Source organism: Pogona vitticeps, chromosome 1 (assembly GCF_051106095.1).
Source record: "Pogona vitticeps strain Pit_001003342236 chromosome 1, PviZW2.1, whole genome shotgun sequence".
In the NCBI taxonomy this organism is placed as follows: Eukaryota; Metazoa; Chordata; class Lepidosauria; order Squamata; family Agamidae; genus Pogona; species Pogona vitticeps.
This window is the reverse complement of record NC_135783.1, coordinates 392572-413943: the sequence shown is the minus strand read 5'-3', so window position 1 is coordinate 413943 and position 21372 is coordinate 392572. Positions and strand designations below refer to the sequence as shown.

The following is a 21372-nucleotide window of genomic DNA, read 5'->3' as shown; positions in this document are numbered from 1 at the left end:
CTGGACGTGGCCAGCTAGACTTTCCTGATGTCTAATGTCCATGTGTGTCCGAAGGCCTGGTGCTGGTCAGCAGCCGTCCATTTGGGTGGCCAGGCAGCTGGTCCCAACCAAACGAAGCCTCGGGGTCTCATAAGGGGCCACGGACATGCAAGACCCCTTCCTGGCCTCCATATGCCGTAGCCCACTTTCCCTGAGCAGTTTGACCGATGGCCTCTTCCATGCGCAGCCAAAGACACAGAAATATTCCCTCCTGCACACCCAGGCTCTGGTGGTTCATTTCCCCAAACGGTGGGCTTGGCTGCCCTCCCCGGCTTTTCTCCTACCTTCGGCTGCCCGAGGGTCTCCTCTCCGCCTAAATCGCCCTGCCTAGAACTTCACCCTCAACCACCTGAAGGGTAGAGGGCCCTCCGGCTCCCTAGATCTCACCCCGAGGCCAGCAGATGTGAAGCTGGGAATAACTGCTTGAATGCAGAGTTTAATTTATGGTTTCTATAGCAAAAGCTTTTGTGCAGTCCTGAGCATAAGGTGCTTGAATGCGCGCTCTCTCTCTCTCTCTCTCTCTCTTTCTGGGGAACGGTTTGCCCCTCCCTCCCTCCCTCCCTCCCTCCCTCCCTGTGGCTGGCAGGGATGAACCAGCCGCCCGTGACTTCTCTCGGTTCTTGGAAGGCCCCACCGTGCGGTCAGGGAAAGGGTGTCTGGTCGCTTTTGGGAGGATTGTCTCCACGAGCGAGCGAGCAGAGGCAGCGCAGAGGAGCCCTTACTCAAAGCCCGCCATGGGGTCAAAGATCCTTGCCCAGCATGGCCCAAGGCCACAGCCCCGGAGGGGGGGGCGCGAGGGAGAACCTTGGTGGGCATCAAGGCATGCCCTCTGGGGTCTGTCTACAGCCAGGGTCGCCCAGAGGCAGCAGGGGAGGCTGGCCGCAGCCTGGGTTGGGAGAGGAGGCCGAGACCCCTGGGGGCCGCCCTTCCCTAAACAGGCATCGGGTCCCCTCTTGGCACCTCTTTGGGACACAAGAGCCCAGATCCAGGGGCCCTCCCCGGTTGGGCGCCAGGATCGCCTGGGGCTGCCTGGGTCAGACAGGGCTGGATCTGGAGCCGGGCAGGGATGCGGACGCTAATAAATAGCAGGCAGAAGGGGCGAGGCCGGGAGCCCAGGCTGGGGCCCCGAAAGCACTGCAGAAGGGCTGCCCCCCCACCCCCACCTGGAGGTCAGCCCCCGCCTGTGCAGGATTTCTTTCTCTGGCGGTGGGAGGCGGGGGACCTTCGAGGGTGGCGAAGCAAGAAGGGGGGCAGGTGGAGGGCAGGGTGGAAGGGGGGGGCGTTTTTCTGGACAAGAAGGACACCTCCAAGACCATCCCGGGCACGGAAAGGGCGCCCCCCCATCCCCGTCCCCCGGCCTGGCCGGCCTCGTGTCCTCTGCCCGGGTCTCTGCTGGGCTCCTCCGAGTCCCCCCCCCGGGGGGCACCGCCCCGCCCCGCCCTCCGGCGCCAGGCCCGCTGCACCGCTGTTGAAGGCCCCCCCGCGGCCCCCCCACACTGTAAGGCCGGTTGCGGGCCCGCCGGTTAAGCGCTCCGCCTTCGACGGCGAGGGGGAGTCTCCGGCACCAAGTCCCGCGCCCCCCCCCGCGTGGAGCTGAAGGGACGGGGGGCCGTTCCTCGGGAAAAGACCGGCGTGTCGCTCGGGGGGTGGGTGTTGGGGGGGCGGGGGGGGCGGCTGTTCCTCCACCCCCCCCGCCCGGGGACCCCAGACCCGCCCCCTCCCTCCCGCTCGGACCGGAGGGGAGGGCAGAGGAGAAAGGGGGGGAGGGGGAGGAGTGGGAGGGGCCTCCTCTCCGCCCCTCCCCTCCTGGTCCCGGCCCCCCCTCGGCGGCGGCGGCGGCGGCAGGTCATTTCCTCCCGCGCCGCCCTCGAGCGAGGCCCCGCCTCGCCCTCCTCGCTCCGGGAGGCCGGCGGCAGTCGCGGTCGCGGCCCCCTCGCCTTTGCCTCCGCCGCCTCCTTCGCCGCCGCGCACCGCCTCCCTCTCCCTCCCTCCCTGGCTCCTTCTTGGCCGCCTCGCCCGCCCGCCCGCCCTTCCTTTCTCTCCTCCCGGCGGCAGACCGAGGAGGCCCCCGCTGGGCGCCGCGCACCGCCTCCCTCCCTCCCTTCCTCCCTCCTCCTCTTCCTCCTCTTCCCACGTGGGTGCGGGCGTGCGGACGGGCGCCGGGCCGAGCCAGCGAGCGAGCGCGCCATGGGCAGCCTGGTGCTGGAGGACGGGACGGTGCTGCGCGGCCGCCTCTTCGGAGCCGCCGCCGCCGCCCTCCCGGCCTCCGGAGAAGTGGGTGAGTGGGCACCGGGAGGGAGGGAGAGACCGACCCCCGCCTGCCTGCCCGGCCTTCCCTTCCCGCCCGGGCCGGGCCAGGGGCGGGAGGGGGCTTTGGCCTGGCCTGGCCGCCGAGAGCGCCGCGGCCGAAGAAGGGGCGTGAGAGCCGGGGGGGGAGGAGGAGGAGCGGGGCTTGCCCAAGACGCCCCCTCTCCCCCCCCCCCGGGAAAGCCGAAACCGGCCTCGGGCTCCCCGCCGGCCTCTCCCCGGGACGGGCTCTTTCCCGAGGGGAGGGCCAGAGGAGCCCCCCCCCCCGCCACCACCACCACCACCCCTTGGTTGGCCGGGGGCGCCCCTTGGAGCGCCAGGAAGCCCCACTTAGAGATCTGGCCGGGAGGTCCCAAGGTGACCCCCACTTTGAGGGGGGGTCCTTTAAAGTTTTGAGGTTCTGATTAGCGGGGGGGGGATAGGCAGGCCAGCCCACGGGAGGGGAGGGCTCTTTCTTAGTTAGCGCACCCCTTAGGGCTGGTGGGCTGGAAGCCCTCCTTCTGCCCGGCCAGACCAGGCTGGACCTTCGGCCTTGGGAGGGAGCTGATGGAGCGGGGGGGGGCAGCCTGAGAAGGATACCAGGAGCTTGGGAACTCGAACTCAGCCCCAGGAAGCCCCTGCCACATCTCCCCTCTCCCCCCACCCCCCTTCAGGGGAGCATCAGTGTTCTTTGAGATGGGGGTGCGTGTGAGAGAGAGCATGTGCCCCCCCTCTGCCTTCGCAGCTCCGTTGCCAGCGAGGGGACCGGAGCGCAGCTCCAGGAGCGCCTTGCTGAGCGCCCTCCGTGCGGCGTGATGCGCCCTGTGCGCACCTGTTTATCTTATGGAGCATCCACCCAGCACAGCACTGGTGCTGGGCGTTCCTCCCCCAAACCTCTGTGGTTCATTGCGATGGGGGGGGGTAGGACCTTGCTCTGCCCGGGGTATTGGGCCGTGTGGACTTCTGCCATGGGCAGAAACAGTCTTTGGGGGGGGGTGGGGGTGGTTCAGGTGAGATTTCTGGACTGGGATTTTGGGAAGGTGGGGCAGCTGGTGGCAACCCTCCACCCCCCCCTTCTGTCTCTCTCATGTTTCTTGGGCTGTTCCTGCAGGGAAGGAAGGGGGTGACCGAGGGCATCTGATGATACTCGCCTGGAAGCCCCTGGTGCGGCACTTCTGCTTACAGAGGGCCGGGCAGAGGGTGCCAGCCTGCCCTTCAGCTGCAGTCAGAGGCTCAGATGCCTTGCGGGGGCCGCAGCTCATGCTTGGCACGCTTTGTGCAGTTTGGCTTCGAGGCTTCCAGGCTGATTGGGGGGGGCTTTGCCCCATCCCCCCAGCACCCCTAGGGGTGGGGCAGAGTTCATCGTTGCTGGGCCGTTTGGCAAGGTGCCTGGTGCTGATGGAGGCGGCCCTGGCTTTTCCCCTTGGCCTGCAGTGTTCCAGACGGGCATGGTGGGCTATCCGGAGGCCCTCACGGATCCCTCCTACAAATCTCAGATCCTGGTCCTGACGTATCCCCTTGTCGGGAACTATGGGGTCCCACCGGACGAGTTGGACAAGTATGGCATCAGCCGGGTAAGTCCAGGCAGCCAGGAGGCCGCGAGGAAGGGTGCCAGGGCCGCGGAGGGGGGGTCCGTGCCAGTCCTGCGTACAGGGCATCCCTCTTCCTGGTTGGTCAGGGGCTGTGGGCGCTTGTTGCCCAAGGGGAGAGGGGGAGGCAAGGAGGTCACACCTCCCTGGCACATCCGGGGTGTGAACAGAGGATTCTGGGAGTTGTAGTCCAAGAGAGATCTGGAGGGCCCCTTTCTGGGGAAGGCAGCTACCCTGGGTCTGGGAGGGGTTAGGGTTGCTCTGGCCCACTGTTCCCCTCCTCTGTTGGCTGTGTGGTGGCTGGGGCCGATGGGAGATGTAGTTCAGCAGCAGCAGCAGGCCAAGGGGGATGTTTTCTTTTCTCTGGCAGAAGAAGCCTGATCCCACATGGTTTCCTTGTTTGTTTAATTGTGGTGCCTTCCATCTCTAGTGGTTTGAGTCCAGCCGTATCCACGTGGCTGCCCTGATCGTGGGCGAGTGTTCCCGGAACCCTAGCCACTGGAGCGCCACTCGCTCCCTTGACCAGTGGCTGCAGGAGAAGGGGGTCCCTGGCCTGGAAGGTAAGGGGTCGCCAAGAGCAGTGGTGATGGTGGTGGGGCCTGGAGGTGGGTCAGCCTCAGGGTGATGGGGAGGGAGACGGCGGTGCAACAGATGGAAGATCTGGCCAGTTCACGGAGCCCCTCCCTTGCCCACTCTGCCAAGCTGTGGCCTCTCCCTTCCTAAATGTGCTGGGGTTGCCACCTTAGTTGCAGAGTGCTTAGAGGGGTGGGGGGGTGTCACCCATAGGTGCCCCTGGAAGTAGCCTCCCCCCCCCCGAGCAAAACTAATGAAAAATCGGTCTCAGAGAGGCCCCGGAATCACCTGCCTGCTGTCATCCTCGTCTTCTGGCTTTTGGGGGGAGGGGGTGGCCTTTGCCCCGCTCTGCTTGGCTCTCTCTCGGGACGGAAGAGCCTCCGACTTTTCTTGTAGGCCAGGAGGTGGGCTTGCAAGGGCACCCTTGTCTCGGAGCCAGCGTTATTCTCCCTGCTGCCCACTAGTAGGACGGAGGAGGAGGAGGAGGCAGCCCGGAGACCCCTCGTGGGGTTGCCCCTTTGCCAGGGGTGGCTGGAATCCCACACACCCCTGAGGGGGTTCCAGGCTGCTCCAGAGCCCTAGGGGCAGAGGAGGCACTTCTGGTCACCCGCAGGAATGTTGCTCGTCTGGCCGCTCAGCGCCTCGCTTGAGCCGCTGAAAGGGCCCCGCAGTGCCCAGAGATGGACGCGATTGGGGTCAAGCAGTCTGTCCGGCTAGAAGGGTCAATGGAGAGGATTCCCGCGTATTCTGGAAAGCGGAGGCAGAAGGTTGCCTGATGGGGGGCTGGAGGTGGGAAGAAGGCAGAGCCCACCGGCCGAGGAGCAGCTGGCCGTAGGCGGTCATGGAGGAGCCCTGGCTGAGCAGGCCAGGTGGAACGTTCCAAACGCCCGGGCTTGGGAGGCCTTGGCCCGGAGCCTCCCCCGCGGGAAGTGCACAGAGAGGGGGGGAACAGTCTGAGGTGGGCTGTGTGTATTCATGGAGGTTGGGGGGTGGGGGCGTAGGACAGCTCCTTGGCGGGTGGCACCAGAGGGTCCTTCCTTGCATTCAGAGGTTCAACGGGTGTGTGTGTGTCTTTCCGCGGGCAGGCGTGGACACTCGAGCGCTGACCAAGAGGATCCGGGAGAAGGGGTCCCTTCTGGGCCGAGTGGCGCTGGACGGCCTCCGCCACGCCCACCTGCCCTTTGAGGACCCAAACCAGAGGCACCTGGTCAAGGAGGTCTCCGTCCAAGTAGGTGGGGCTGGGGCAACTGGGAGGGGGCCCAGCACCGAGGGGCCTGAAGGGCTGAGGTGGGGGTGCGAGTGCCGCTTTGGGGGCCTGTTGTGCCAAATGGCTCCGTCCCGCCCAAAAGTGTTGCTCCGACATTTGCCTGCCACCTGAAGGTGGAGCGTGCGCACGCGCGGGGTGTGTGTGTGTGTTTCCCGGCGACCCTCCACTCCTGGGAGGGGTTTGAGGGGAACGCAGGGACTTTTCAGGAAGTGCCTTTCCTCCCTGGTGACCCAAACATTGTTGGCGATCCTGAGCTTCCCAGGCGTTGCCCTTCCCTTCATCCTTGCTCTGGGTCAGTGGGGCTTGCTGGCGGGGGGGGGCTGGGCTTCTTTTTTGGCAGGAGCCGAGCCTGGCTAGAAGGGCCTCCCCGCAGGCGGGTGTGGCTGCGTCCTGTTTCCTGGGGCTGCCTAGTCTCCCCCACCTGCACCTGTGGGATCCTCCCCCCCCCCCAGATCTTCTCTCTGCCTTCCTGCCCCGCAGGAACCCCGTCTGTTCAACCCGGGGGGGTCTGTGAGGATCACGGCCGTAGATTGTGGCCTGAAATACAACCAGATCCGGTGCCTGTGCGAGCGGGGCGCCGCCGTCACGGTGGTGCCGTGCGATCACCCCCTGGATAGCGCGGGTGAGTCGAAGAGAGGGCCTGAGAGCCTGGGGGAGGGTTTGTTTCTCCCCTTTCCTTTTCTTGCGGGGGTGCCTCCAGTTCCGAGGGAGGGAGGGAGGCCCCCCCCCGGTTGGCCTGACGCCGCTCTCTTTCTCCTGTCCCCAGAGTTTGACGGGCTTTTTGTCAGCAACGGCCCGGGGGACCCCCAGCTCTGCCAAACGACCATCGCTCAGCTGCGGGCGGTCCTGGAGCTGCCCTCCCCGAAGCCTGTCTTTGGCATCTGCTTGGGCCACCAGCTGCTGGCGCTGGCCATCGGGGCCAAGACCTACAAGATGAAGTGAGTGCCTCCTCGCGGGGTGGGGCGGGGCGGGACGGGGGCTCCTCGGCAGGTGCTGAGCCAAAGCGCCTTGCTCCTGCTGTAGCCGTGGTGGTTGCTTGCAGCCATCTCTCTGGCCGGGGACGGGGGCGCATCTTCCCAGCTGCTTCGGGTGCTGGAGGGGGTGAGAGGGCCATGGCTGCCCCCCCGCCCCACTGGTCGTCCCTTTCCGAGGAAGCCCAGTGGCCCCCATCGGAGGCGGACCGAGCGAGCCTGGTCTTGGGTTTGTCTTTTTTCCTCTGAGCCAGGTTCAGGACTCCCCGCGCGAGCCTTCACTTCTGCTTCTTCCCTGCAGGTACGGGAATCGGGGCCACAACCAGCCTTGCCTCCACGAGGGCTCCCAGCGCTGCTTCATCACCTCCCAGAACCACGGCTTTGCGGTGGAGCCGGGCAGCCTGCCGGCCGGCTGGGCCCCCCTCTTCACTAACGCCAACGACCTCTCCAACGAGGGGCTTGTCCACACCTCGAAGCCCTTCTTCAGGTGGGAGCAGCCCTGGGGGTGGGCCTGGGGTGGGGGTATTTCCTGCCTTCCCCACCCCAAGGGGTTGACATCTATCTTGAGCTGCTTTTACCTTGTGGAAGGCTGCTCTTCCCCCCCTCCCCCCCAACCATGTTCAGTCAAGGCGGCTGTTCTTGGCACTTGGTTCTGTGGCTCCGGGCCAGAATCCCTGCAGGAGGTCCTTGCCCCCCCCACCCCCATTCTCCCTTCATATCTGGGGAGCTGGCTCCCCCTTCAGCCTTCTCTTTTCCAGGCTAAATGCTCCCAACTTTTCCCAATTCTTCCTTCCTTTCTCTCTCTCCCTTCCCTATCTTTTTCTTCCTTCCTCCCTCCCTCGCAGGGCTGGTTTCCAGACCCTCGACCTGGAACTGGCTAGGGGGAGCTGCTTTAGGAGGTGGGGGAGGTTTGGGTCCCATTGTTCCTCCCCTTTTCACCCCTCTTTTCTCCCCCCCCCAGCGTGCAGTTCCACCCGGAGCACAGCGCTGGGCCGACGGACCTTGAGGGCCTCTTTGATGTTTTTCTGGAGACGGTGAAAGACAGCATGGCTGGAGGAGCAAACACCAAGACAGGTGGGGGTCTCGCGGGGGGGGAGGGGGCGGCCTCCCTGGCCCTGCCTCCTGGCCTCTGCTGCATAGCTGGGGAGAGCCATTGTTCCCCCCCCCACGCACACAGACAAACACTCACATTGTAGGGGGTTTGCCAGTCTCATGCCCGGGGGGGGGAAATGGATGGGCCGAGTGACTTGACTGAGGACGCCCCTCCACTTTCTCCCCACACCAGTCTGCGAGCGGCTCCAGCGATACCTGCGCCCGTCCCAGAGTCCGCCCGCCAGCCCCGCAGGCCGCCCTCGTAAAGTGCTCATCCTGGGTTCGGGGGGCCTCTCCATCGGACAGGCGGGAGAGTTTGACTACTCCGGCTCCCAGGTGAGGGAGGGGTGCCGATGGAGGGAGGGGGTGTCAAGGGAGGAGAGATCTGGGGCCCTTCAGGGGGAGGGAGGGGGGTCAAGGAGCCAGCAAAGTGCTGAGGGGCATCCTTTGGACTGGAGGTGGGGGCCCCCAGGCCATCTCACCTCCACGTCGTGTCAGTCACAGGCCATGGTTGTGTAGAGAGGAGGAGGGGTTTCCCCCTTGTGGGGGGGGGGAAGGAGACTCTGTTTTCTCCAGGGCGTGCTGCAGAAGGGAGAGCTGGTGAGGAGCTGAGGAACGGCCAGGGCGAAACCCGGCTCTACCCAGCGCTCCTCCTCGGCGCGGATCCCGCTTCCGCTCCTGACGGTTTCGTCTCCGGGGCTGGGGCTGGGCCTTTGGGAGGGGCTTTGTGTCTCCGCCTGGGGCTGCGTCTGTCTCTCAGGGAATATTCTTTCGGCCTCTTCCCCACACCTCCCACTCCACCCGCAGGCCATCAAAGCTCTGAAAGACGAGAACATCCAGACGGTGCTGATCAACCCCAACATCGCCACCGTGCAGACCTCCAAGGGCCTGGCCGACAAGGTCTACTTCTTGCCCATCACCCCAGACTACGTAACCCAGGTGAGCCTCCCTCCTGGCTGCCTCTTGGCTCTTGGGTGGCTGGGTCACACCGGGATAGGCGGAGGGAGGGGCGGTCGGCTCCTGCACCCCGGGGCCTCTTTGGAAGCATGGTGGGGGATTTCGGTTATCGTGATATCTGTTAGGAGGCAAATTCTGCCACATACGTCCCTTCTAAGGAATTCCTTGTCTTGGTTGACTGATTTTTTCCCTTGGAAAATTCTGGAGCAGAGGAAAGCATGAAAGAACTGGGCGTTGAAGGAGCTCAGCCTTGAGAAAAGAAGAGGGAGGGGAGATACAATAGCATGTTTCAAATATTTGAAAGGCTATCGTAGGGAGGAGGGACAAGATCTCGATCAACCCAGAGTTCAGGACATGTGAGAATGGGCTCAAGCGACAGGAACCCAGATTTAGGCTGAATATCAGAAAAAAACGTCCAAACTGTTAGAGCAGTATGACAGTGGAATCGATTGCACAAGGTGCTGAGCGCTCCAAGACCGGGGGCCTTCAAGAGAAAGTTGAAGATAACCACCTGGCAGATGTCCTTTGATTGGGATTCCTGCCTTGAGCAGAGGGTTGGACTCTGTGGCCTTAGAGGCCCCCTCCAACGTCATGATTCTGTGAACAAATCTTTTTGTTTCTGTGTTGTGGGGATGGGCTGGAAGTTAGGTCTGGAGGCCTCTTGTTTTGCTCGTGTTGCTTTTTCTTCACCCCCCTCTCTCACATACCCTGTCCAGCGCCTGAGTGTCATTCCAGCTGATCAAACATGATGGGGTGTTGCGCCCCAACCAGGACCCTCCCCGTGCCTCTCCTTGCCCCTTCTGTTTTGATTGCTGTTTGCCCATCCTGTCCATGAAGAAGCAGAAGGTTTTGCTGGTACCTAACCAAGCAGAAGGTTTGCTGGACCATCACGGGGGTCCGTTCCGTGGTCTTGCGTGCCACCAGAGGGCATCGGGACCTCTTTGGCTTCCCCTTTGGAATGGGCCCGGGAGGGGCGCTCCCCTCACCCCTCTCCCTCTTTCCCCTCGGGCTCAGGTGATCAAGAACGAGCGCCCCGACGGGGTCTTACTGACGTTTGGGGGCCAGACCGCCCTGAACTGTGGCGTGGAGCTGACCAAAGGTGGCGTGCTGGAGCGGTACAGCGTGCGAGTCCTGGGCACCCCCGTGGCTTCCATTGAGATGACGGAGGACCGCAAAGTCTTTGTGGAGAAGATGGAGGAGATTGGGGAGCATGTGGCGCCCAGCGAGGCCGCGTGCTCCGTCGAACAGGTATGGGGGCAGAGCGGCCCCACTCCACCATGTCACTGCGGCCACTACTTCCCTGGGCTTTTGGGTTGAGTCCCTTTAGAAAATGCGGCGTCCTGGAGTGGCCGGGCCGGGCCTGGTAGGAGATCCGGTGGGAGGGCTGCATCCTGATGGGGGCTGAGTGAAGGCTGTAAGAGCCTGAGCTGCTTTGGGTGGAGGGTCAGGGAGGAGCCCTCCTGCTGAGCACAAGCAGAGAAGGCACAGAGCGTGGGGAGGGTTGCCCGGACGCGCCATCTGGGCCCACCTCAGAGTCTAAGGGCTGCCTGCAGCTGGGGGGAGGGAGGGAGAGGTGTGTGTGCCCCCCTCTTTAGCAACCCCGGTTTTCTGCCACAGAGCAGCAGGACGGGGGCTGTTTGGGCCTGCTGGCCCAGAGAGGGCGAGCCACCCCCCCCCTTTCACAGGGCCTGACCGCATCTCTGAGTGGTTGGCTTTTTCTTCTCCTCCCCCTCCCAAAGGCCCAAGCAGCGGCCGATCGGCTTGGCTACCCCGTGCTGGTGCGCTCTGCCTACGCGCTGGGCGGGCTGGGCTCCGGCTTCGCCAACGGGCGGGAGGAGCTGACGGCCCTGGTAGGGCAGGCCTTGGCGCACACCTCGCAAGTGCTGGTGGACAAGTCGCTCAAGGGCTGGAAGGAGATCGAATACGAGGTCGTGCGGGACGCCTATGACAACTGCATCACGGTAAAGGCTGGGGCCGTGGCGGGGGGTGAGGCAGGGGGGGAAAACCCCATGGAACTGGGGGGCGGGGGCCAGAGCGCAGCCTTGCCAGAGCCCACCGGACGGACCTCAGACGGTTCAGGGCGGTGGGTGTTGGAGGGCCCCCCCTTGCTGGTGTCTCTCCCGGAGAGTGGGAGGGACAGAGAAGACTAGGGAGCTGCCTTTTGCCCCCCCCCCCCCGCAGTTGGTGGGTTTTTTTTTTGTTTTTTTTTTTTTTTGGCAAGACTGCTGAGCTGGAGAAGCTCTTTATTTTCCTTCACTCCCCCCCCCAGCTCCCTTTTCGATGGGTGGGGGCGGCTCCACCTCTCTTTCTCTGCACCTCCCAGAAGAGAGGCCATGGGGAATGCTGTGAATCCTGCGGGTGGGGAGGAAGGATCAGACAGAAGCCCCTGCACCAAACAGCTGGCGGAGGGAGTCGGGGGGGGCAAAGCCTGCAGACTGTGGTGTCTCAGCCATTGGGAGGGGCGGGGACCCTGAGCAGGCAAGTGCTGCTGCCCTGGGGGCTGCTCTGGGCGGCTCCCTCTTTGGGCTTTTGGCCGGCCACTAAAGGAGCAGAAAGAAGGCACAGCAAAGCACGGCATGAAAGGCCGCCTCGGCTCTGATCCTGCCCCACGTTGGCCCTCCTGGCCCTCCTCTGGCCACCAGGGAAAAGTGGCTCCTTGGCCTGCAGCCCATGGCCAGTCCTGCCAAAGGAAAGCTCTTCCCAGCTGCCCCCCCCTCTTCGGCTCCTCCCCTCCCTCGTCCCTTCTCCCGTGTCAGGCCCTTCCTTGGCCCATCAGGCCCTGTCTTGCCGGCTCTGACTGGCAGCAGCAGCAGCAGCAGCAGCAGCATCAGGAGACCATGATGCAAAGGCTCTCTGGGATCCCAGGCAAGATCCTTTCCTAGATAGGCTTCTTTTCCAAAATCGGAGGGCTGGGTGGGGGTGGCTCTGTGTGTGTGTGTGTGTGTGTGGGGTACCGTTCCCCTTTGGGATTCTGCATCTTCCCTGGGGGTGGGGGGTGGGGTAGGGGTTAGGGATTGAGCCACAACCTTCTGCAGGTGCAAAATGTCCATCTGTCTAGAAGAAAATGTTGTGAGACACCCTTGGGCTCACCCGTTGTGAGCGTGGCTGGGATAGACACGGAGCCCTCTGGCTTGCGGGACTGCGAACCTTCTCCTGTGGTAGGAGGGGCAGGATGAGACACACACACCCTCCCCGGTGATCTGGTGGCCTGGGGACCTCTCTGTCTGTCTCTTTGTGGGTAGAGCCGCGACGGGAGCCCTCCCTGATCTCTCTTGCTCCTTCCGCTTACCCACCCGTCACAGGTGTGCAACATGGAGAACTTGGACCCGCTGGGCATCCACACGGGGGAGTCCATCGTGGTGGCCCCCAGCCAGACCCTCAACGACCGGGAGTATAACCTCCTGCGCACCACGGCCATCAAGGTGGTCCGGCACTTGGGCATTGTCGGCGAGTGCAACGTCCAGTACGCGCTAAACCCTGAATCGGAGCAGGTGAGACCCCAAGGGGACGGCAAGGGCCAGGGAGGTGGAGGGTGGTTGCCAGATCCTCCTCTCCTCCCCCCCCAAACTTGGGCGTCTTCACAGGTGGTGGAGAAGCGCACTGGCTGCGTCGAGGGGCTTGCACTTCTGTCAGAGCAGGTGGGCTTTGCACGGGACCGGACCCTCAGCGTCTGCAGCTCTGCAGAGCCTCCCGGCAGGGAGGAGGCAGGCTGAGGCTGGAAGGATGGTCGACTTTGCCCCTTATTAGAGCTGCCAGTTGGGGCTCGATCCACATCAGGTGGGTGGGGGTTCAGCAGGCAAACACCTGCACGAATGAAACCCCGTAGGAGCGGATCCAGTTCTGTCCCTGAGGTACAGAGGGCAGCCTCTTAACACTCCCAACCGAGGCTGAGAGATAAGTGATTATTGATTAGCCGAATGACAGGGGGAGCCAAGGTTGTTTCCTCCCGAGTGCGCTTCCAAGAGAGCGGGTTCCTTAACTTTTGGGATTAGGGAAAGCTCCCCCACCTGCCGTCAGCCGTCTGGAGTCCACCGGGAGGTGCCCGTCTTCCTTGTGCCCTGGGAGGCCCCGAGGAGGAGCAGGGCTTCTTCAGGGGGAGGGCTGCGCAAGGGGGTCCCTTCCCAGTCCTGCCTGTGGAGGGCACTGCCAAGCAGGGAACCCGGGACCACCTGCCCGCCTGCCTGCCTGCCTGCCTGCCTGCCTGCCTGCCTGCGGGGTTCGGGCGCTCCTGTCAAGCACTGGCCCTTCCTGGGGAGCAAGCCGGCTCTCTCCGGACAGACGCGCCGCTGAACGGCGGATGCCGGCCGCTTGTCTTTTCTTGCTCCTGCAGTACTACATCATTGAGGTGAACGCCCGGCTGTCGCGGAGTTCGGCGCTGGCTAGCAAGGCCACGGGCTACCCCTTGGCCTACGTGGCTGCCAAGCTAGCCTTGGGCATCCCACTGCCAGTCCTCAGGTAAGGGCCGTGGCGGACTGGGAGTCGGGGGGGGAAGGGTTGCCCCCTCGAGCATCCTGGCGGCAAGAGGCCTCCGGCTCTCTCTCTCTCTCTCTCTCTCTCTCTCTCTCTCTCTCTCTCTCTCTCTCTCTCTCTCTCTCTCTCTCTCTCTCTCTCTCTCTCACACACACACACACACACACACACACACACACACACACACACACACACACACACACACACACACACACACACACACACACACACACACACACACACACACACACACACAGAGAGAGGGAGTTTGGACGTCGGTATCGGAGAGAGGAGGTGGGTCGGGGTGGTGGGTGGGTCCACCACCCGTTGGTGCGGCTTGGCCTTCCTGGCACGCTGTCCTGGGGAAGAGGCCCCTGCTGCCCACGGGGCCCTCTCTGTGCGCGTGCGCATCCCCTTCCTTTGCTGCCGGTGGGATTTGCCCCAGAGGCCCCTTTCCTCCACGCTTCACAGCCCTCTGCTGATCTTTTCTTTGTTCTCCACCACCCGTCCTGGGGGGTGTGTGTGAGGGAATCCCCAGTCCGCCCCCCCCTTTCCCATGAGACCTACATCAAGGCTGGATCTCCGGGGGTTTCCCGCTCTCGCTGCTCCCGCCTTGGAGGGGCCGAGCGCCTTCCGCCCTCTGCTGGGTTGCTGGGGTTTTGCTTCCTTGCCTGCGGATAGCAAGAGAGGCACACGGCCGGGGAAGGCGGGGGGGGGAGGCAGATGGGGGGGAGTGACCTGAGCACAGAGGGTGCTGGGCAGAGGGGCCAAGAGCCTGAGGACCCCTAAGGCCAGGCAGGATCTTCTCTCTCTATGACTCCTTCCCCTGAGAGTGCCGCTCCGTCTTGGCAGGCGAAACAGCGGAAGAGCATTTTGGGGTCTCTCTCTCTCTCTCTCTGTATGTATGTATGTATATATATATATATAGAGAGAGAGAGAGAGCCTTTAGCCCTTGGGGAGCAAAAGGGTTCCTCCGCAGATTTTGTGAGCCCTCCGTTGGGCCCTAGAGAGGGAAGGAGGGTGCTCAGCGATGACCCTCTGCTGACCCTCCCCTCTCCCTTTCCCTCCCCTCCTGCCTCCACCAGGAACTCGGTCACCAACTCCACCACCGCTTGCTTTGAGCCCAGCCTGGATTACTGTGTGGTCAAGATCCCGCGCTGGGACCTCAGCAAGTTCCTGCGTGTCAGCACCAAGATCGGCAGCTCCATGAAGAGCGTGGGTGAGTGGCCGAGCCCGGGAAGGCCTGCCCCACATGGTCTAGCACACGGTGACCCTGCCGGAGAGCCAGATGGTAGAGTGGTTAGAGTAAGGGATCTCGTTCTCCCTTAGTCATGATGCTCACCGTGTGTGTGTGTGTGTGTGTGTGTGTGTGTGTGTGTGTGTGTGTGTGTGTGTCTGTGTCTGTGTCTGTGTCTGTGTGTGTGTCTTGGGCCCGCTGCAGTATCTCAGCCTGGTTTATCTGGTTGAGCTGTTGTTTGGTGGACCAATGGGGCGGGGGGGGGGGGAGCCACCAACGCTGCCTTGAGATGATGGGTGGAAAGGATGCGGGCAGAAGTGCAAGCAGGAAGGAGACCATGCCATTCTGGCCAGCCTGTGGGGCGCCTCTCCTTCGCGCTGAGGCTTTTGTGGGTTGCCGGCCCTTTCTGGCTCGGGGGGCCGAAGGAAGCCGGCCCAGAGGCTGCCCGTGGGTGCTGCCGCTGCCCCCCCCAGGACCCCAGACAGACACGGGATGGCCCCTCGGACCGTTCCGGATGGGCTGGTGGTTTGTGGTCTGGGCCTCCCTCTGCTTACGGGGGGAGGTTCTTCCTGCTTGCCCCTTGGCAGCCTCACCCCGTGGCACATGGCTGCTTGGTCTGCCCAGTTAATTGTGTAAAGAAGGTGTGCAAAGATCACTTAATTCCCAGCCCTTCTCTCTTCTCCATTCCTTCCTCCCATCTCTCTCTCTCTCTCACACACACACACACACACACACACAGGGGAGGTCATGGCCATCGGGAGGAACTTTGAGGAGGGCCTTCCAGAAGGCTCTGCGCATGGTGGATGAGAACTGCCTGGGCTTTGACCACAACCGTGAAGCCGGCCTCGGACATGGTAGGCGTGGGCGGACCCGGTGGGCTGAACTCCCAGGGCGCTGGCGCAGGCGCTGGCAGCCTCCCTCACTCCCACCTGTTGCTGCTGACGTCTGCCTCCTCTTCCCTCCTCGGCTTCTGCCTGCAGGAGCTGGAGACCCCCCACGGACAAGCGCATCTTCGTGCTGGCCGCCGCTCTGTGGGCCGGCTACTCCATCGAGCGCCTCTACGAGCTCACCAAGATTGACCGCTGGTTCCTGCACAAGATGAAGAACATCACGGACCACGCTCTGCGCCTGGAGTCCTATCGCCAGGCCGAGCCGGGCACCATGCCGCCTCCTGTGCTCAAGCTGGCCAAGCAGCTGGGCTTCTCGGACAAGCAGGTGGCCCAGGCAGTGCTCAGGTACATGCAGGGAGGTCGCTTGCACGGGGTGGGGTGGGGCGGGGTGGGGTGGCGGGCCCTGCGTCACTGTGGTCCTTCGTCCCTGGAGGAGGGGGGCATTTCCTCCGCAGGGAGCCCCCTCCTTTGGCCTGGGCGGGCGAGGGCCGGACAGAGAAAGCTGAGGGGGGGGGGTGCCTGGGAGCAGGCGAAGGTCTGGCCTGGCCCAGCCGAGATGTGGCTGCCTCTTTGGACACACAGCATGCTGGGGATGGTAGTCTGTGGCCCCCACCTGTAGTGATGGGGGGGGGAGCTAGCTCTCCATCAGAGCCAGCGCCTTGCTTTGCCCTCTGAGGCCCAGGAGGCGCTGCGGCCGTGAGATCTTGAGGAGCCTCCGTGCCCTGCTGGCCCTTCTCTGCTGTGGCCGAAACTGAAACAGGGCTGTGGCGTCTCCAGCACAGAGCTGGCGGTGCGGAAGATGCGCCCGTGACCTGAAGATCCTGCCGGTGGTGAAGCAGATCGACACGGTGGCCGCCGAATGGCCGGCCCAGACCAACTACCTCTACCTGAGCTACAACGGGACTGAGCACGACCTGGCCTTCCGGGAGCCCCACGTCATGGTCATCGGCTCCGGCGTCTACCGCATCGGCAGCAGCGTGGAGTTCGACTGGTGCGCCGTGGGGTGCATCCGGGAGCTGCGCAAGGTGGGCCCCTCGGGGACGGGTGGGGGCCTCACCCCCCCCCCCCAGCTGCTTTGTCCTGCCAGGGCTGACGTCCAGCTACCCTGGGTGGAGAGGCCTAAGGGGGGGGGGGGAGGCCTAATCTTCTGTGTTCCTGTGACCCCTTGCTCCATGGGGCTGCCTGCCTGGTGGGGACCCTTTTCGAGCTTCCTGGGTGATGTCTGATGCCCCCTTTGCCTGGTAGCAGAAGGCCGGGGGGGGGACCTTAGCAGGGAGCCCCCCCCCACAAATGCCAAGCCCTCAAAGGATGTTCCAGGTGGACGGCGTACCCCTCTGCGTGGACTCACCCACGCTGCTTTTACAGGGCTGGGGGGGGCGGGGTTCAGGGGCTTCCTGTTTGTCCCCTTGTGCTGCCCATCTCAAAGGCAAGGCTGAGGGGGGGGTGGCAGCGGGGAGCAAAGGAACGACCCTCTTCTCTTCCCTCGGCCTCTCCCGTGGCAGATGGGCTACAAAACCATCATGGTGAACTACAACCCGGAGACCGTGAGCACCGACTACGACACGTGTGACCGGCTCTACTTTGATGAGATGTCCTTTGAGGTGGGCCTCGGGGGGGGGGGGGGGCTCCTGGCCGATGGGGGGGTGGAGGGGGAGAAGGCCCTCAAAGCTGGTGTGGTCAGTGGGGGGTCGGATCAGCTGCTCAAGTTTTGGGATGAAAGGCAAGGCTGCTGCGCGGGCGTCCGGGGCATCTGGTAAATGAGGGCATTTGTGAGCCCTAAAGGCCCCTGTAGACGCCCCCCCCGTCCTGCCCCCCCCATCCTCCCCCCCCCCCCCGGTAGCAGCAGCATCCCCGAGGGGTGGCTGTGGAGACCCTCCAGCGAAGGCCCTGGGCGGGGGACCCCTGGGGCTCCTCCATGGCGGGGGGAGGGGTGACTGCCTTCGATCGGCTGCTGCGAGTGCGAGGTGGTTGTGGGTCCTCCCTTCTGGCTGCTTGGTTTGTATGACACAGATGGTGGTTGGGGGGGGAGAAGGGGGCCAGCCTTACAGTGAAGGCCCAGGCCGGGCGGGGGACCAGGAGTGGGGGGGGGGGAAGATGCCTCTGCTCTTGCTCAGGCCGAGAGAGGGAGCAAGGTGTTTCGGGGGGGGGGATTTCCCTGCCCCCTCCTCGATGGCAGGGCCAAAGGGGCCCTCACCCGGCGGGGGCCCTCCTCCCCTCCGGCAGGTGGTGATGGACATCTACGAGCTGGAGAACCCCGAGGGCGTGATCCTGTCCATGGGGGGCCAGCTGCCCAACAACATCGCCATGGCCCTGCACCGCCAGCAGTGCCGCATCCTGGGCACCTCCCCGGAGGCCATCGACTCGGCCGAGAACCGCTTCAAGTTCTCCCGACTCCTGGACACCATCAGCATCAGCCAGCCCCTCTGGAAGGAGCTCTCGGACATGGAGGTGAGCCGAGAGGTGCGCGCCCCCCTCCCGCCCTGGGGGGAGGCGGGCACCGAGCAAGCCCCCTCCCTGGCAAACCCCTCCGTGGCATCAGAGCCCGCCGTGGGGCTGCCACTGCCTATGAGGGGTGGAAGATCTCTGGGGCACCCCCCACCCCGCCCTCCGACGCTATGCCTTTGAGAGAGGCCGCCTCTCCGCTTGACAGTGCCCCCACCAGACCTGGAGGCTCGGCCCCAGCCCTGCCTTCTCCACCCCCCACCCCCACCCCCCTGGTGCCTTCTGCGTGAGTCGCTTTGGGGCTTCAAGGGGTCTCGGGGAGTCTTCCTTGTGTGAAGGCGGAGGAAAGGCTGAAGGGGGGAGGCCCGAGGGGTGGGCTAATCCTCTGCCCAAAGTCGCCTCTGACCCCCCACCCCGACCCTGTGTCTCCCCGGCAGTCGGCCAAGCAGTTCTGCTGCAAAGTGGGCTACCCCTGCGTGGTGCGGCCCTCGTACGTCCTCAGCGGGGCCGCCATGAACGTGGCCTATTCCGACAGCGACCTGGAGCGCTTCCTGAGCAACGCCGTCGCCGTCTCCAAGGAGCAGCCGGTGGTCATCTCTAAGTTCATCCAGGAGGCCAAGGTGGGTTGGGGGGGCAGGGGGGCAAGGAGGGGTGTGGAAACTCTGCCCTGTGGCTTGTGCTGCTCTCAAGAAAGCCTGGGCAGGTGGGGGGGGAGACACGCTGGGCCTGGGAGAGAAGAGACAAGGGCTCCGGCCGGACCATCTGAGCCCCTGGGAATGGGTTTGGTCTTGGAGCCTTTCCTTCGGCCTGCGCAGGAGTCGACGCTTGGGAAGCTGCAGAAGAGCAAAGAGGCTTCCAGAAGGTGGGCATGAGCTGTGCCAGGAAGGTTTGCCTGAGAAGGGTAGGCCCTCAGAAGGCCGCTTCTGACGAAGCGAGTGGCAAGCTGGGTGCAACCCCTGCCCTCCCGCCTTCGCCCGCTACCCCTGGAGCCTCTTCCTTGCGTCCCGGAGAACCTGGGGCGCCAGGTCTTTGTGGGGCTTGGCAGCTGCCCGCCTCGTGAGTGGGTGCAGAAAGGCGAGTCTTCCAGAATTTGGAACTGCACACCTTCTAAAAAAAAATCTAAGCACTAAATCAAGCATGGTTTGATCTAGCCTGTGTATTAGATTTACGTTGGCTGAATACTTTATTAGGAAAAGAGGTAATGTGTAAGCACAGTATCTACATTTGGAGAAGTGCTTTAGTTAGTATCGTGGTCTTTAGCTCTGCATCCCAAGGTCTATATATATAATGGTTTGTTTGCTTAAAAGGGGATAGGCGCATTTTAGGCCCCACCGAGGGGGGGGAAGAGGAGTGTGCTGGCCATGCGCCCCCCCCCCCCAGCAAAGTTTAACAAGTCCTCTACAAGGGGACCATTAGCTCCTAAATGTTGCTGTGGTCCCTGCCACCTCTTTCGCCCCTTAGTTTCAGAGGGAAGTAAATTCCATCCATCCATCGTTCGTAATGAATTCTGTGAAACAGCCTGGCTTGTTTTGTTTTGTTTTGTTTTTTTTTTGAAAGGAATGAAATTTTCTGTTTAAAAGATCTGAGCTTTCTAGGAAACTTTCAAGAAAACGTTCTGCCCGGTGGCTCTTGGGTGCCTGCTTCCCAGAGAGGCCTCGGAGCTCCCCGTCCCTCTACACGCGCAAGGAAGACGGGGCGGGAGGGGAGGGGAGGGGAGGGGAGGGCTTCCCGTCTGAGGCTTTGGGGAGCGCCTTCCGGTCTTCTTCCTCCTGCTGAGGAGGCCCCCACAGGCATCCCGGGCTGGTTTTTGACCCAAGGTGGGAAGAGGCGGAGGGGGCGGTGGCCCTTGAGCAGAACCCGTTCTCTGGCCCCGCCTTGGGGGAGGGGGGGCGCGTGCAGAGGGTTATGGCTAGTGTGCAGAGGCAAATTAGGTTGGAGGGAGGGAGCTGGACCCACAGATGTGGAAGGAACGCCATAGGCTTTCCCTGCCAGTGCAAAAGCTGGTCGGGTGGGGGTTGTATTTGTGGGCCGGCGGGGGCCGTGCCCAGAAGGGGACGCAACGGGCACAGGTGGGGCGAGAGGCTGAGGGGCTTGGCCGTGGCTTGCTGCAGGAGATCGACGTGGATGCCGTGGCCTGTGACGGGCAGGTGGTGGCCATTGCCATCTCTGAGCACGTGGAGAACGCTGGCGTGCACTCGGGAGATGCCACGCTGGTGACGCCGCCCCAGGACATCACGCCCAAGACCCTGGAGCGGATCAAGGCCATTGTCCACGCCATCGGGCAGGAGCTGCAGGTCACGGGGCCCTTCAACCTGCAGCTGATCGCCAAGGTATTGGGGGCGGGGGTGGGAGAGAGAGAGAGAGTGGGGTGGGGCGGGGTGGGAGTGGGGGAGCGGCAGCGGGGGAGCCATGCACCAGGGGATGGGGGGGCTGCTTGGTTCTCCCCATTTAGCGTGGACTGCCACGCAAGGCGGTGGAGGGGTTGAGGCAGTGGAGTCCTTTGCCCTAGAGCCTGAAGTGGGGCGGGCCATGTGAAGGGGATTGGGCAGGGGGGGCAGGGACCCCGGTGGGGGGGGAGGGGGGAGCCACCTGCTGACCCTCCGCTCTTCTCTGCAGGACGACCAGCTGAAGGTGATCGAGTGCAACGTGCGGGTCTCGCGCTCCTTCCCCTTCGTCTCCAAGACGCTGGGCGTGGACCTGGTGGCCTTGGCCACGCAGGTGATCATGGGGGAGGAGGTGGAGCCTGTCGGACTCATGGCCGGGACCGGCGTGGTGGGGGTCAAGGTGAGTGCTGTGGCTGGGGGTGGGGTGGGGGGGGTGAGCCCTGGTGGGGCCGTGGCCTCCTGCCTGCCCGCCTGCCTCCCTCCACCTCTCCTCCCCAGCTCACCCCCCCTCCACCTCTCCTCCCCAGGTCCCCCAGTTCTCCTTCTCCCGGCTGGCGGGGGCCGACGTGGTCCTGGGCGTGGAGATGACCAGCACGGGGGAGGTGGCCTGCTTCGGAGAGAACCGCTGCGAGGCCTACCTCAAGGCCATGCTCAGCACCGGCTTCAAGATACCCAAAAAGAACATCCTGCTCACCATCGGGAGCTACAAGGTGGGGCTGCGGCGCCGGGCGGGGGGAGGCCCTGATCCGGTGGTGCGTGGGAAGAGGGTCTCCTTCAAGTTCGGAGTCCCACCCCTGTCTGGGAAGCCCGGGGGGGCACGCTCCGAGTCCCACCGCAAACCGGCCCCTGCCTTTTGCCCATGTCCTCCACCCACTCAGCGGGCTGGATCCGGCTCCCCAAGGGAAACAGGAGGGTGCAGGTCATTGAGGCCGCTGTGCCCGGCCTGTCCTGGCGGGGGGCACCAGGAGTCTGGGATTTTGGGCAGGGGTGGGCCCCACGAGGAGAGGGTGGGGTTTGCTCTGGGGCAGCGCGGGAGGGGACTCCCTGCCCCACCTGCCTGGATATGGGGTGGGGAATATCCTTTTGGTACTACTGGGCAGGGGTGGCGTGTAAAGGCTCTTTGGGCCGGGGTGGGGTGGGGGGACGTCGCCTGGCAAGCCTGCTTGCTTGGCGAA

At 63.9% G+C, this 21372-nt stretch overlaps 1 protein-coding gene across 1 annotated transcript in view; it reads left to right on the top strand.

Annotated features, from left to right (window-relative positions):
- Nucleotides 1–1892: 1892 nt before the first annotated feature.
- CAD (carbamoyl-phosphate synthetase 2, aspartate transcarbamylase, and dihydroorotase) overlaps nucleotides 1893–21372 on the top strand; it is a 35939-nt gene continuing 16459 nt past the window's right edge. Inside the window, 28 exon segments of the mRNA XM_072985475.2 lie at nucleotides 1893–2317; nucleotides 3760–3899; nucleotides 4345–4474; nucleotides 5573–5715; nucleotides 6235–6376; nucleotides 6521–6692; nucleotides 7027–7212; nucleotides 7687–7799; nucleotides 8011–8153; nucleotides 8625–8756; nucleotides 9789–10022; nucleotides 10514–10735; nucleotides 12077–12265; nucleotides 13105–13229; nucleotides 14330–14463; nucleotides 15221–15255; nucleotides 15257–15310; nucleotides 15312–15335; nucleotides 15462–15473; nucleotides 15475–15716; nucleotides 16149–16176; nucleotides 16178–16396; nucleotides 16874–16972; nucleotides 17595–17819; nucleotides 18251–18433; nucleotides 19925–20143; nucleotides 20430–20597; nucleotides 20725–20907. Of these exon segments, the coding sequence (XP_072841576.2) occupies nucleotides 2227–2317; nucleotides 3760–3899; nucleotides 4345–4474; nucleotides 5573–5715; nucleotides 6235–6376; nucleotides 6521–6692; nucleotides 7027–7212; nucleotides 7687–7799; nucleotides 8011–8153; nucleotides 8625–8756; nucleotides 9789–10022; nucleotides 10514–10735; nucleotides 12077–12265; nucleotides 13105–13229; nucleotides 14330–14463; nucleotides 15221–15255; nucleotides 15257–15310; nucleotides 15312–15335; nucleotides 15462–15473; nucleotides 15475–15716; nucleotides 16149–16176; nucleotides 16178–16396; nucleotides 16874–16972; nucleotides 17595–17819; nucleotides 18251–18433; nucleotides 19925–20143; nucleotides 20430–20597; nucleotides 20725–20907 (3987 nt within the window). The 5' untranslated portion in view covers nucleotides 1893–2226.